Source organism: Poecilia latipinna, unplaced genomic scaffold (assembly GCF_001443285.1).
Source record: "Poecilia latipinna isolate Pla-1442-1.1 unplaced genomic scaffold, P_latipinna-1.0 Scaffold1465, whole genome shotgun sequence".
Taxonomy (NCBI): domain Eukaryota; kingdom Metazoa; phylum Chordata; class Actinopteri; order Cyprinodontiformes; family Poeciliidae; genus Poecilia; species Poecilia latipinna.
In genome coordinates this window covers 86304-100060 of record NW_015114081.1, presented here as the reverse complement: position 1 = coordinate 100060, position 13757 = coordinate 86304, and the positions used below count along the sequence as shown (strand labels likewise).

General features: G+C 38.1%; 1 protein-coding gene across 1 annotated transcript in view; it reads left to right on the top strand.

The window, feature by feature from the left end:
* The window catches only part of veph1 (ventricular zone expressed PH domain-containing 1), an 82325-nt gene extending 68844 nt beyond the window's left edge, over positions 1 to 13481 (top strand). Inside the window, exons 11-15 of the mRNA XM_015057460.1 lie at positions 247 to 381; positions 4232 to 4349; positions 8127 to 8263; positions 11297 to 11350; positions 12064 to 13481. Coding sequence (XP_014912946.1) covers positions 247 to 381; positions 4232 to 4349; positions 8127 to 8263; positions 11297 to 11350; positions 12064 to 12246 — 627 coding nt within the window. The 3' untranslated portion in view covers positions 12247 to 13481. The remainder of the gene's footprint in view (positions 1 to 246; positions 382 to 4231; positions 4350 to 8126; positions 8264 to 11296; positions 11351 to 12063) is intronic.
* The last annotated feature ends 276 nt before the right edge of the window (positions 13482 to 13757 follow it).

Sequence of the window (13757 nt, the reverse complement as noted above, 5' to 3'; positions counted from 1 at the left end):
CTGAAACCTTTCATTCATGACTGTGTGGTTTGGCTCAGCAACAAAAACAGCCAGGTCCAAACTGTGACAATCGACTAATAAAAATACATCTCCTTGTTTGTGTTCATAAGTTTGGAGAATAAAGCTGATATTGTTGTGATTTTTTTTCTATCACAAAAACTTGCCATCTTCAAAAGGTGTGGGTTAAATTGATTTTACGCACTGTGGATTTTCCCTTGTGTTTAATTTTGTGTCTGGTTTCGACAGAGCAAGTCAAGTGCCACTCTGTGCAGCAGAGACAAGAGTGTCGAAAGATTAGCTTCTCTTTGGGAGAAGACGCAGCTTAAAGGATCACACAGCTTTTCCATGGCCATGACACAACAATCCACCCCACAAAGAAAGGTAAACTTCTATATATGCATATATATTTATATATTTGCATGTATGTGTATGTCTGTACACATGCATATAAAGTGTGTGTGTGGTGTGTGTACCCAGCAGTGGGACTGATATCATCACAAAGTGTGAACGTCATTTGTATTTACATTTTGACTCCGGTAAATGGACATTTCTTTATACAAGTCCTCGTCTCGCGCTCAGTCGTCTTTGTCATGTCTGTTTGTGTTGCGCCAGTTCAAAGCCGAGCCACACAGAGCAGACGTGTGTTTTCAGTGTATGTGTAGCTTTTACTATGCGTTTGTTATGCTGTGGTAGTGGGAGGCTCTTTTTGAAAATGTCACAACGTCAGAAGGCATTACTAAATGATTACAGCTACAAAGAAACCACATCTGTCCTTTCTCTCACTTTAAGTATACAGTTTCGCTGCAACCAGCTTAGGTTGGGATGTGAACCCTGAAGTTACTCACACAGAGAAAAGCGAGGCAATGTCTTCAGTGTCACATCAAAGACAATGCAAAGATTAAGCTGTTTGGCTCAAGGAGGTTTTTAAACTTGACAACACTGTGCCAAATGTCCAGCATGGAGGTGGTAGCGTCATGCTGAGGGTTTTTTGTGCTGCTTGCAGTCCCAGTGCATTGCTCAAGATGAACAGAATTGATTGTCTGAAGAGGACATTGATCTCAAATGCACTTCAGAACCAATTTTTGAAAAACAACTTAAGTTTGTGGCACAGATTGGTGACCAGAATCATGTTTGGTCTGAAGAACAGGAAGAATTGGCTGTAGCTAAATCCCTGTTTGTTTCTTTAAAATCGGTGTGGCCTCTCTTTCTGTGGGAGCAGAAAAAAGTCCAAAAGAAGACGAGATTTAACAAGGGAGAGGAAGGGAGAAGATCACAACCTTTCTCTGAATCTATATGCGGCACAGCATTTCCTCTTTTCCTTCCCAATCAGGTCCACAGTTTCTCTCCGAGTCCTGAGAGCCGATCAGAACCATATGTCAGACACGTTTACATGAGGCAGAAAAGGTTAGCAATTACATCTGCATCAGCAGGGAGATTTAAAGGGAGGCTGCAAAGCTTTATGGGGCTTCTGTGATTTAAGAGGGGACTTACGTTTGGCTTCTGACAACTCATTTTAAGCAGTTTTATGGTCCAGAGAAAACAGAAAGCTGGTGGAAGACAAAATGAGAAACATGAAGGGAGGTAAAGACAACAAGACGGAGAGCTGGTGATGGATTGGAGAAGACAGGAAGCACGAAAAAGGAGGACATGACGGAGATAAAGTAATAATTAAAACTGTGGATTAAGCTGCAATAGATCTTTTATTTTGCATGACTGTAAGCACAAGAAAATCTAAAGGAAAAAAATAAATGACAGGAATAAGAGCATAAGTAAAGTTAGAATAATATACAGCCATGGAGACCAAAAGAAACAGGAGGAGACTGGAGGGAGAAGGGGTTGTCTTATTTGACCTTTTGTTTCCTTGGTTTGTTTGAGGAAGAAATGGGTGGAAAGTGGGTTACATGGTGATAAAGACTGAGCTGAAGCTGATTAGATAAAGATGTTTAGGGACATGCAATCCCTCTGTGTGCCCTTTTAAAAAAGCTTTTAGTGTCTGGATTCCTGACTTTCATTTATGAAATCTAAATGTCCAAGGAGGCCGAAATGAAGCCTGTTTCTCATTTGAGTTCCTCTCAGCAGTTTCAGATAAACTTATGCGATCTCATTAACTTAGCTTGTTTCTCATCTAAATGCTTCCAAGATTTGTGCGCATCCGAAACATGTACGTGAAGTAAACATGGGGATACGGTTCGTAAATGGTATCGAAGTTTATTTTTGCTGAATCAGGGCAGCACATGCTCTTTTTCTTGGAAGTACTTGCAGTTTTTTATCTTTATTTGGAAGTAATTATAACCTGAACACTAAGTTAAAGAGTGGATGGAGGCAGACAGATGTGGACTAGGCGCCACAGGGAAAGGAGACATCATGCTTGTTGTCTCTATATGTCTTTATTAGAGTGATTTATATTTCTTCCCTGATGAATCAAAAATGTTGTGTGTTGTTTCACAGCTCAGCAGCATATTTGTCAAGCAGGATCTTTGAAGTTTAAATTAACAATACAGTGATGTACTTCTCATTTGACTGGCATTCTGTGTTGGTGGGTTCACAAGTAAATGATTGCCATCTTGCTCATTTGCGGTTGTGAAATAATTCATTCCCAAATGTGTTCTGCTGCAAATTTATGTTCCAATTTTGCATTCTTGGTCAGTTTCTGGCTGATACATTGTTTTTACTACAAACGAGAAACAATAATGAAGTTTTTTATTATTATTATTGAAACTTGTAAGCGTTGTAAAACCGTACATCTTCTTTTTGATTTTTTTTTTCCCCAAAGAAGTCAGCTTGCATAGTAAAATATGAGCATGTGCTGGTTTGACCTTCAACCTTCTGATTTGTGTACATCTTTCTTTTAAAGTTCAGTCATTGAAATAATAATTGTGTTCTGCTCCTTGATATGAAGGGGAAAATAATAAATACTATATTGTAGAATTTGAGGTACTGGAAAGAGAGGACAAGTATGGAAGCTCAAAATGTCTGACTTAAAAATAGATAGTCTTTTTGTTAATTTAATATTGAAAATGTGAAAAAAAAAGGTTTTCCTAACTCTATTTCCTGTTCTGTTTTCTAAAAGAGAAAATCATGAAATGCCATAGTCACGAATGGGATCTCGCAGAGGATAACGTATTCCAGATTTTCCGTGATGCTAGATGCTAGTGATGCAGTTAAATTTTTATTGAATTGAGACCCAGCATCTGAGTTGCTCTCCCCATCCAAGGATAAAGGATGGGGATAAAAAAAACTGCATTCCTCAAGGGCAAAGCCCTGCATCTTTTAGATGTGTCGCTTGGCCTACACACTTGAATTAAATGCTGAAATTGCATCACTAGCATGCAGTCAGCTCTGCGGCGCTCTTCTAATGAGCTAATATTGGAGCCAGGTGTGCTTGAAGCAGAGACGCGTAAAATGCCGGAGGACGTTGGCCGGTGAGGAATGCAGTTTGGGAGCCCTGCTGTAGAATCAGCATGACAGTAAATTTGCTACTTTGACTGTCGAAGAATCAATTAGGGATGCCCAATCCAGATTTTTGTCCTCAAAGTAAATCCAAGTCATTTAAGAACATGACTCTGTTATTTTGTTCGTTTAAATAATAGGTTCTATTAATGTGCTATAAACTCAGTGACCTTAACGTAACTCACTCACCAATAACGTTCCATTTGCTTCACTCCCTCATATTCGGAAATGGAAATGGAAAAAAATCTGTCAGGTCTCCGTTTGATTTCCAGAAAGTCCTCAGTCACTCTCACTGCACATGCATGTTCTGACCTGTTTTATCCTCACATGGTTTATCTGTGTCCACAATCAGACCTCTTCTTGGTCATTTAGGGAGGTCTGGTAGCAAAAAAGAGGAAGCTCTGATATTATTCTGTGTGTGTGTTTAACATTTATCATCTTGTAAGACCCATTTTTCCAACAAACACTATGTTGTGAGGACCTACTGCTTCTTATGGGTCCTAAAACTTGGGTCCCATAAGAAGAAGAAGTACTGTTCTGGGTTAGGTTTAGGGCCAGGCCTGCACAGGTAAAACTTACGTTTGGGGTATAGAAATGAATTAAAAATTAATAGAAGTCAATCCAAAGTCCTTGTGACAATGGATAGAAAAACTTAATATATTTGTGTGTGCATGTGCGTGTTGGGGAAAGTTTATTTTGAAGTCTGGATTTGGTTGGTCCAAATGGAGATAGACACATAAAAGTGACATATAAAACCTGTTTTCTCATTTTTCATCTTTAGGACCTGGACAACCTTCACATCCAGCTGGAGGAGGTGCGCTTCTTTGACCTGTTTGGGTTCAGCGAAGAGGAGGGGGGCTGGCTTTGCTTCATGTGTAACAACCCTGAGAAGGCCACAGGTGAACACGCGCACACACACACACACACACACACACACACACACACACACACACACCAAAGCATAAAGGATGGGGATAAAAAAAAAACCAAAAAAAACCTGAGGCCGCTCATCGGGCAGCTCTTGTTTGTTCGTGTCTCAGCCCATCAAATTGCTCCCTTTGTCTTCCTCACCATGTTCTGCTGTCTTCCCTAAACCAACCACAGGTTTTTGAGAGAGCGCTTTCTCATTACTAGTCATCTCACTGCCATTCTTGGGTAAAGATGTTTCTCAGTAGGATGTTTTCACTCAAAATTTCTGAAAGGAAACCAGTCTTTCCTCAAAGCGGCTGTGGAAACTTCTGTGTTCCCTGTGGAAAGTATTATAATGCATTCCAGATGTATTTGATCCTCAAACAACACGGGGAATTAAAAAGAATCATTTCATAAACTCATGAATGTTTAATTTAGCCATTATTGACAACTTGTATCCTAAAGAGCCTTGGACATAAATGCATTCTCTCCTGAAGAGGTGAACCATTTCAAGAGCTATACACTTTGGTATGAAGAGAAATTTATTTTAAAAGAAGTCAGACGCTGGATTCAAATGCCTGTTTTCCCACACAGATATGCATCTGTTTTGTTTATTATTGTTTTATTAGTCAAGCACTGAAATTTATATTTCTTAAGTTGTCGACTCGAGTGAGGAAGTTTTCTGTGCGAAAAAATATCTTTACGTTACAAAAAGAGCTTAAAAAGGGGATGAATTAAAAGGGATTTTAATTAAAAGAAGATTCTCTAGGAGACTCAGAAAAAAATCAAATAACTAAAAACATTAGAGAAAACAAAAATAATTATTTTCATTGGAATGTAATTTATCATATATTTGCATTTTGCTCCTTTAGCCTCCTTTAGTCCTAACAAAAGGTGAAACACCTTCCCTTCAGAAGTAGCCTAATTAATGAATATTGTAGAGTTCACATGTGTGCAATTCTAAACTTTGACCTAGATGTTTATCTGGGGACTTGATCTTTGATTCTGGTTTCATCCTGTCACTAAAACTCATTAGCATTCAATATACTATTGTACATAACTCATGTAATATCTCCCTGTTTCTCCACTCAGATACAGACAGCACACAGTATGTTTAGATAATTGACATACTAATAAAATGAATGTGATTTATATCCGTCTTTTACTGTAGAAAACTCACAACAGTAAATTGTGAGCTTAAAATCCTTTAACATAGTTGCATAAGAAGATGAAGAAGGCCGATTAAGATGGATGGGTGGGAATACTCAGGGAAAGAACTGGATCGTCACTAATGAGTTGCTTTAAGCCTTTTTAACACACGTTGCTCTGATGGCTGCTAATGAGAAGCCAGAGAACAGGAACTGCCTGAGGAGATAGCAATAACTATTTCAGCCTGTCTGCTTGATCTCTCGTATTTATTGCTGCAGAAGTTGTCATATTTACAGCCCAGTAAAAAAAAAAAAAAAAAAAAAACAACTGTGTAGTAAACTGAGAAAGTGAAGTAGACTCAAGATGCTTTAAGGTTATAGGATTTTACTTTAGTTCACTGAATATTGACATCAATACCTCACAGAGTCCAGATGAGGGTTTTGTAATGGAGACTGAGGGTTTCATTACCTGAAATGTGAGTTTTGATATTGTGTGACACATGACTGAGGTGCAGAACAAATGGTCGGGTTGTTTAAGTTCTTTGGTTGTGTTCAGACATTTATAAGTAGAGGGATTGTTCATTCTTCCTGTATAAAAAGAAAGCAGTTACAACTGTTAATGTGTGTTTTTATTACATTTCTGTCAGTTTAACTTACCACTTTTTTTTTATAAACATTTTTATTAGTTTTATGTTTTCACAAGTAGAGAAAATAGAACATTATACACTGTGCTGCCTTTAACCTTACATGAGTAAGTGAAGAAGAGAAACAAAACAAACAAAACAAAAAAGAAAGAGAGAAAAAAAAGGGGAAGCCGCCGTACAATGTCACATTTGTGTCAAATCATGTATCCAATGGTCAGCAAACATTTATAGACATGGTTAAAGCCTGACAACACAAACATACCTAGCCGGGTGATAAAAGAAAGATACAACGAGATACAAAAGATACGAGATTCTGAGTTTGTATTAAATAATATCTTGCAATTATTACTCTTTGCATAATAAATGTACCTCAAAGTATTTATATGCATAGATATACATGTGGATAATGGCGATAATATAAACTAAATTCCTCTGCTTTATTGTTTTCAACTTCAAAACAAACAGTGTATTTAGTGTCAGGTTGTATATATTAGTATGAATAGAATAAATTATTTACGCTGTCACACATGTGGATTCGTATTTTCAAAGCTGAAGGTTAATTTGGCACAATCAACGTTTAGCCTCCTGTTAAGACCCAATAATCCGTCCCTGGAAGAAACCTGGTCTGACCCAGCCAACTTCTCGGAGTCCGAGGTTTCATTGACAAACTAACTTTTTTCAGAATCAATACTAAACACTCTCCAGGATTGGAGGAAACTTTCAAATATGATTAAGCTTAATCCCACAAAACGAAGCTGACATATTTTCTGCATTTAATCTTTAATTCTGCAATCACCCCTGATTTTTTTTTTTTTCCCTCTCTCCTGTGTTTATTTCCGCTGGCAAGATCGCTGCACAAACGTTCAATCATCAGAAACCTAAGTAGATTGAAGGCACATCCTGCTCTCTAACAGAAATGATCTGCATGTCCTGTGATACAGCTTCACTTACTGAGGTTGAACAAAAGATCACAGTCATTGTTGCAGAAAACAAAAACAACAAATCAGGAACAAAAGAAGAAAATTAACAAAAGGGAACTTGGCAAGTCAAACAAACGGTTTAATCAGATTGATCAGAAAGACAGAAAACTTCATCGCTGAACCATTTAGCAGCTGCTATAAATCAGCAGCTCTAGAAGTCTGTGCTGTGAATCGGTTTTTTCACCAATTGGTGAGGTGAACGTCTTTCTACCACAAAAACTGCAGCATGATCGGTGTGTAGTGTGTGTGCTTGTGGATGTATAACATGCAGATTGTAGGATATATCAGGAGCTAAACATATGGCTGAATGCTTTTAACAAACATGTTATATTGGTCAGCTGGCGTGAGATGACCAATGAGATGAACGCCAAAGCAGGGGAGACGTTGGTTACAATGGCTACTTTACTATATTTTTATTGGGGATGCAGGAGTTCAATGTGCTTTTTGGATGTCATTCAAACAGAATGTAATGAAAAATATCCGTTAATTTCATCACTCAGATATGTGGATGAAAACTGTCCCAAAGTTAAGATAGTCATGCGAACCGATTGCTGCAACAATGAGATTAGGTAATGGTTGTCATGTGTTGTGTGTCCCAGAGTTCAACTTGTTTTTTGGGGGGTTTTTTCTTATCCACGTTTCATATATTCAGTCATACTTTCAATATGATTTAAGATGCTCTAAGTATTGAGTTGAAATGCTCGACTCTTCACATTTAGCAGATATTTAGCAAGTATCTTTATGTATTTATTATTAAATCCTTGGTGCTTTGATAGTGAATCCATTTAAAATCACCTCCCAAAAAAAAACATTTTTTGATGGGCGTTCTTGACCTTTGACTGTTTACTCCTGATAGACTCAAGTGTTTGATTTCAGTTTTTAACAGTAAAGTGAAAATAAAATATTGCTGATGTGCTTTTTTTAAAACACGGATCATTTTGTTAATCCCATTTTCTCCTAAGTCTTTTGGTCTCTGTGTTTGTGTGACCCTTCAGTCGTGAACCAGGAAGGACAACCTCTGATAGAAGGGAAGCTGAAGGAGAAACAGGTCCGCTGGAAGTTCATCAAGCGCTGGAAGACCCGCTATTACACCTTGGCAGGGAACCAGCTCCTCTTCCGCCGGGGCAAATCTGTACGTAGGCAGTGAAAAAAAAAAAGATGTATATGTATATACACAGTTACTTCCCGTTTCTTGCATCTCAGTGTTGAAACAATCAGTATTTCCCCATGTTCCATGACATTTGAATTGTTATGAAACTTTGTATGTAATGGTAAAAATCCCACCTCTTGAAAAGTTGAGTTGTCCTTCTGGAGCATGAGGGGAATCCAGCTGGAGCAAACTTTGGCCCACTTTGGAAACTTTAGGGTGGAACATCCGAGGCATGAGTCAATGACACCTTTCTCAACTTCGATCAGATATCCTCATTCAGAAGTCGCAAACAGAGATGGAGATCTGGACTGATGCGCCACATTGTGCTCGACTGAGTGACTAATTCCCCCATGAGGAACGGTGGTGATTAGAAAGGGCAGAGTGGAAATAAAAATGAGCTGTTTTCTATTCAAAAAGAAAAGAAACTACCATGCCCGCCTGCCCAGAAAGATCCACCAAAAAAACAGGATAGTTGATTGGCATCCGTGAGCTGATACTTTGCTATAGAATGAAATATGAGCTTATAAAATCTTTTTACTCTGCTTGTTAACACTATACGTCACACAGTCAACATTCGGAGCCATTAGTGACCCATGGGCGTCGCATGTTTACAGTCAAAACACTCAAGTTTGGCTCAAAATTATGATTCAGCATCTGTCAAACATAAGCAGAAACAGGACTGAGTTTTTTTTCTTCTTCTCTTTACCTCCCACATTAAACAATAGTCTTTGTGCTGCCGTCCAGATGTTGATGGATTCTGTTTTGCAGCAGCAGCCGCACGTTGAGAGGACCGAATGCCTTTGTTCTCGGAGCTGGGCTTGCCTCTGCCAGCGCGCTCTGGAGGCGGTTGGTTTGTTGTGAAATGATTTTTCCTCGAATGAAAAGGGAAGACTTTTCTTTGCCAATTACAGCAAAATTGTGAAATTTTCCAAACATCCATGCAAAAGGGAGCTACTACAGAAAGTGAAATTAGATATTCAGCATACTTAAGTTTATGATAATGACAACTTCAAACACCAATATATTTGCCTTGCGAAGTTATTTATACTTTAAACAACTACAAGTTTCTGTGTATTTTACTGGGATTTCATGCAGTAGCTAAGATAAATCTGATCTTTTTCAGTCTCTATCAAGTTAAACTTCAGAATTGCCTCGTATTCACCTCCAGTCAACATTATCCTCAGCTTTAGACAGATTCTGTGCTCCGGATGAATAAAAGCATTTCCTCAGTATGGACGCCACCATCGATATGTTTCATCCTGCAGACGCTTTGTCCAGGTAGTTAGTTTTCTGACATAATTTGGACAAAACTATGTTGATATTCCCCCATAAACACCTGATTAGTTACATATTTACTGTGGAGGATCTCTGCAGCTCCTCCAAAGTTATCATAGACATTTTGATCAATGCTCTTCTAATCCAACCCATCAGCTCAGTGGATGCTACAACTGAATGAAATATTGGATCTCACTTAGGGGTATCATATTAAATGGGGTTTGACTGCATAGGCACATCAGATCTTTTATATTTGCAAGATAAATAAGAAAATAAATAAAACCTCGCAATTATTTGCCATATTGTGTTGGTCTAACACCTTAAGATCCCAATAAATTGACTATATATGTATATATATATATATATATATATATATATATATATATAGTTAAACAGTTATAGAAATAAGTTTGCAAGACAAAATAATAATTATTCAGTAGGTAATGGTTGGCTAAACAAAAAGAGCTACACACTTATGCAGAGCAATGTTTGTTGACTCTTTGCATAAAAGTAAAAGTGCTTAACTGAATCCCTGGAATAAGTTGGACACATATGAGAGTTTTCCTCATGTTTGAAGACAGATACTGTTAAACAAAGTTTAATTTCTAATTAAAAAGATGTATTTATCCTTGCACTGTAATTTGGAGCTCTGGTGAAGATTGTATTTGCTCTTTAATTGGGACCAGACAGGAACTGCAGCCAAACCCCGGGCTAGCCTGAACCACAGTTTGGCAAGTCCTTCTGTTCGGGGACAGATGGAAATATCATATCATCGATATCAAATATCATAATTACTAAAAGGGTCTTTATATTCCCTCATATGCAGAATATGCCAAAAACACAACTGTCATCGGGAATATAAAGTTGTACACTTAGATATATAGATTTATAGTCTTGTCATCTATATCAGACAATCTTTTGGAATGTTTTTTTTTTGTGCGTTTTCTTTTTGTGGTAAAATATAACAGTCATACTTTTGTTCAGTCTTTGTGAAACACGCATCTTTTTTTTTTTGCAGTATTTAAAATGGCTTGGATGTGATGAACGTCAGTTTCTGATGCTACAGGGAGCCATTAGATTTTATTATTGACACAATATGACACCAGGTTGGAGAAGGTATTTTAATATAGTTCACACATTTTTGTTTGTGGTTTTCAAATGAGAAGCTCCATGCATGCACCTTTTCACTCACCATTTTGTTGAAAAGTGCTGACGACAAAAAAAAAAAAAACCCGTGGAGACAAAAACGGGAAATGTGTGACGTAAGGGATGTTGTTACGAACGGTCAGTAAGCCAAACAGAGGCTGTCGCTGAATGAGTAAATAAATAATGCAAACGGTTGTTTAGATCCTGACTGGGGCAGAGGAATGCCCCAGTCAGGATGTGGACTCCTGCGGCGGACTTTGCTTCATGCTGTGGTTGCAGCCACATAATTAACGATGGTGTAAGAGTACATGGTTCTGACTCCACTACGCCACCCACGTTTGGACCGATCAGGGGGTGAGCAGAGGCAGACTTTTCTTTTCCTGCGCTGGAGGAAAAACAAAGCGGAGTCGTTCTTCTTTGACGTGGTTCATTCTGAGGTAGATTTCACTGGCAACAACGGTTGCAAACAGCACTGTGCTTCTTTATTCGAGGGTCTTCATTGGGCGTTGTGATGCTGAACCCACACAGGTTATTTACAGAAAAAAAGGGTCATCATCTTATTGAGTGGTAACGAACTCTTTGTCTTATTTGCAGAAGGATGAGCTGGATGACATCCCCATAGAGCTGAGCAGAGTGCAGAGTGTCAAGGTGACCAATCCCAGGCCTTCCTTAATCCTCCCTGCTCCAACTTTAGCTAACGTTTACCCTGATTGTATCGGTGCACAGTGCGTTACAAAGCATCCAGCAGGTTTTTAGGATTTCTTTATTAATGTCTTGATGTGTTTAGGCGTGTTTATCTGCTGGAAGGATAACCTCTGCCACAAGCTCAACAAAAACTACACAGAGGTTTTAATTTTGTAAATATCTAAGAATAAAAAAAAAATATTTCCATTTGCATTATCCTCTAGAAGGTTTTCTTCCAAGATTGCTCTGATTTCACTCACTAATTTGTCTTCACCAGTTTTACAATCGATGCTGAAATGTCGCATACCGTTTCTACTCTCTGATGCTAAGTTACATAGTTCTCCTTACCACCAAACCCTACTTTAAACTTTGCCGCAGCTTTGTGAGCTGCTTCATGTTGGTCTGTCATGAAACCCAACCAGTTAAAATTGAGGTTTGCGGTTGTAACTTGACAACCTGTAAAAACATTTCTGCTCACGTTTTGTAGACTAAATTATTCCCAATAAAGGCTTTAATAGTGTAAGAAGGTGCGCTTTATCCTAAAATACTTTTAAGCTACAAACAAATCTACATCAAGCGAAATGATGTGAATTACTAAAGAGACGGCAGCTGTTTTGCTGAGCGTGGAGATGTTTTTCTTTTCTCCTTTCATCCCTGACCCTCCGTTGTTTTCACAGGTAGTCGCTAAGAAACGGCGGGATCGGGGTCTGCCGAGGGCCTTCGAGATCTTCACGGACAACAAGACATACGTGCTGAAAGCCGAGGACGAGAAACACGCCGAGGAGTGGCTGCAGTGCATCAACGTGGCCGTGGCTCAGGCCAGAGAGAGGGAGAACAGAGAGGCGACCACCTACCTGTGAGACCAGATCCAACACAGACACCGACTTTGATGTGAATCATTAGTATTCATTTCAGTTGGAGCAAGTTCTTCTTTCTTCTTTTTTTTTTTTGTGGTTTATGCATAACCAAATGGACAGAGAGGAAATAGAAACAATCACTACTGATAACTTGAGGAAGTGGGCGAAGAGCCGAGTTGGTTGGTGTGAAGTGGATCGCCTAAACAACGACGTTTCTGTCGCTTCCGCGATGCTTTGATATGAAAACTCAGAGCAGGAAGGCTATTCTCTGCAGGTATTGTGAAATTATTTTGAACAAAGACTAGCTATCTGTTCCACATGTGGACATCAATCCTGCTGATGACGGAACATTGACTTGCTTAACCCAGATTTGTTATGCAGTATTTTTAGTATATAAAATTAAGAAACCAGCAAAAATAGACTAACTTATTGATCCAGTTTTATGTCACTGTACCTACTGTTACCTGTGGGCAAACCCTGCTTGTATGTTACACACATTCATCAATGGAGCACACACTAAATACAAAATCTTTTAATATCTATAACTGACCCAGATAAAACGACATGGAAATTCTCATTTTTACTGTGAAATAAATAATGGGTACAATGTAAAAAGATTGCTTTGAAGCTGATTTAGATTTGATTATTTTATACATCTTTTTATGTCGACACATTAAACTTACAAAGTACAACGACAAGTTACAAAATCATCGGAGTCAGCTGAAGTCTTAAGCTAACTTTTGGCTAACCTTTAACATACATTCCTTTTTCCAAGATGTTTAAGTATTCTGTGACTGATTTTTTTTTATGTGCAACTTTTGCTTGCCTAAATAATTCTGTATCCCATATTTTCATTTCAGTTCATTTTTATCACCAACCTTTTTTATGTTGAGTTCGTGAAGTAAGAGAAGCAGCTGGAAATACAAATGATCCAAGTTTCTCTTTTTTACAATCTTGTTGTGTTGTTCTAGTAGTTTTTTTTTTATCTCTCCATAAGAGAAATGTTCTGCTGAAATTTACTTCATATTTTATAAAGAACTCATTTAGCTCACAGTTTTCTCCATTGTGAAATCCAGACAAGAAAACTTTAAGAAAACTGACATTTCATTTCATACCTGCTTTGATAACTGGGATTTTGAAGAGTCTATAAGGCACTAATAGATAATATCTCTTAAAGTCATCTCTTATTTTGATTTGATCAGGGTTAATAAAATAGAGAATTAAAAGTTTTTGGAAAATAACTTATAACTATTGTTTGTTTGTAAATACAGTTACAGATACAATATGGAGGGTAAACTGGGGCAAAATGAGGGCACAAATTGGCAAAGGAGAGAACCGGCCCAGATCCATCTAAAACCAAATAAACAGCACCAAAACCAAATGTCTAACAAAATATGTCTTTCGGTCAGGACAATGTTGTTTTTCATTCTGTTATTTTAATTTGAGATGTTCGTTTTCTTGAGGGCTGATTTAACTACCAGACCCAGAACTTTCCAGCTTTTCCCAGGATGCTA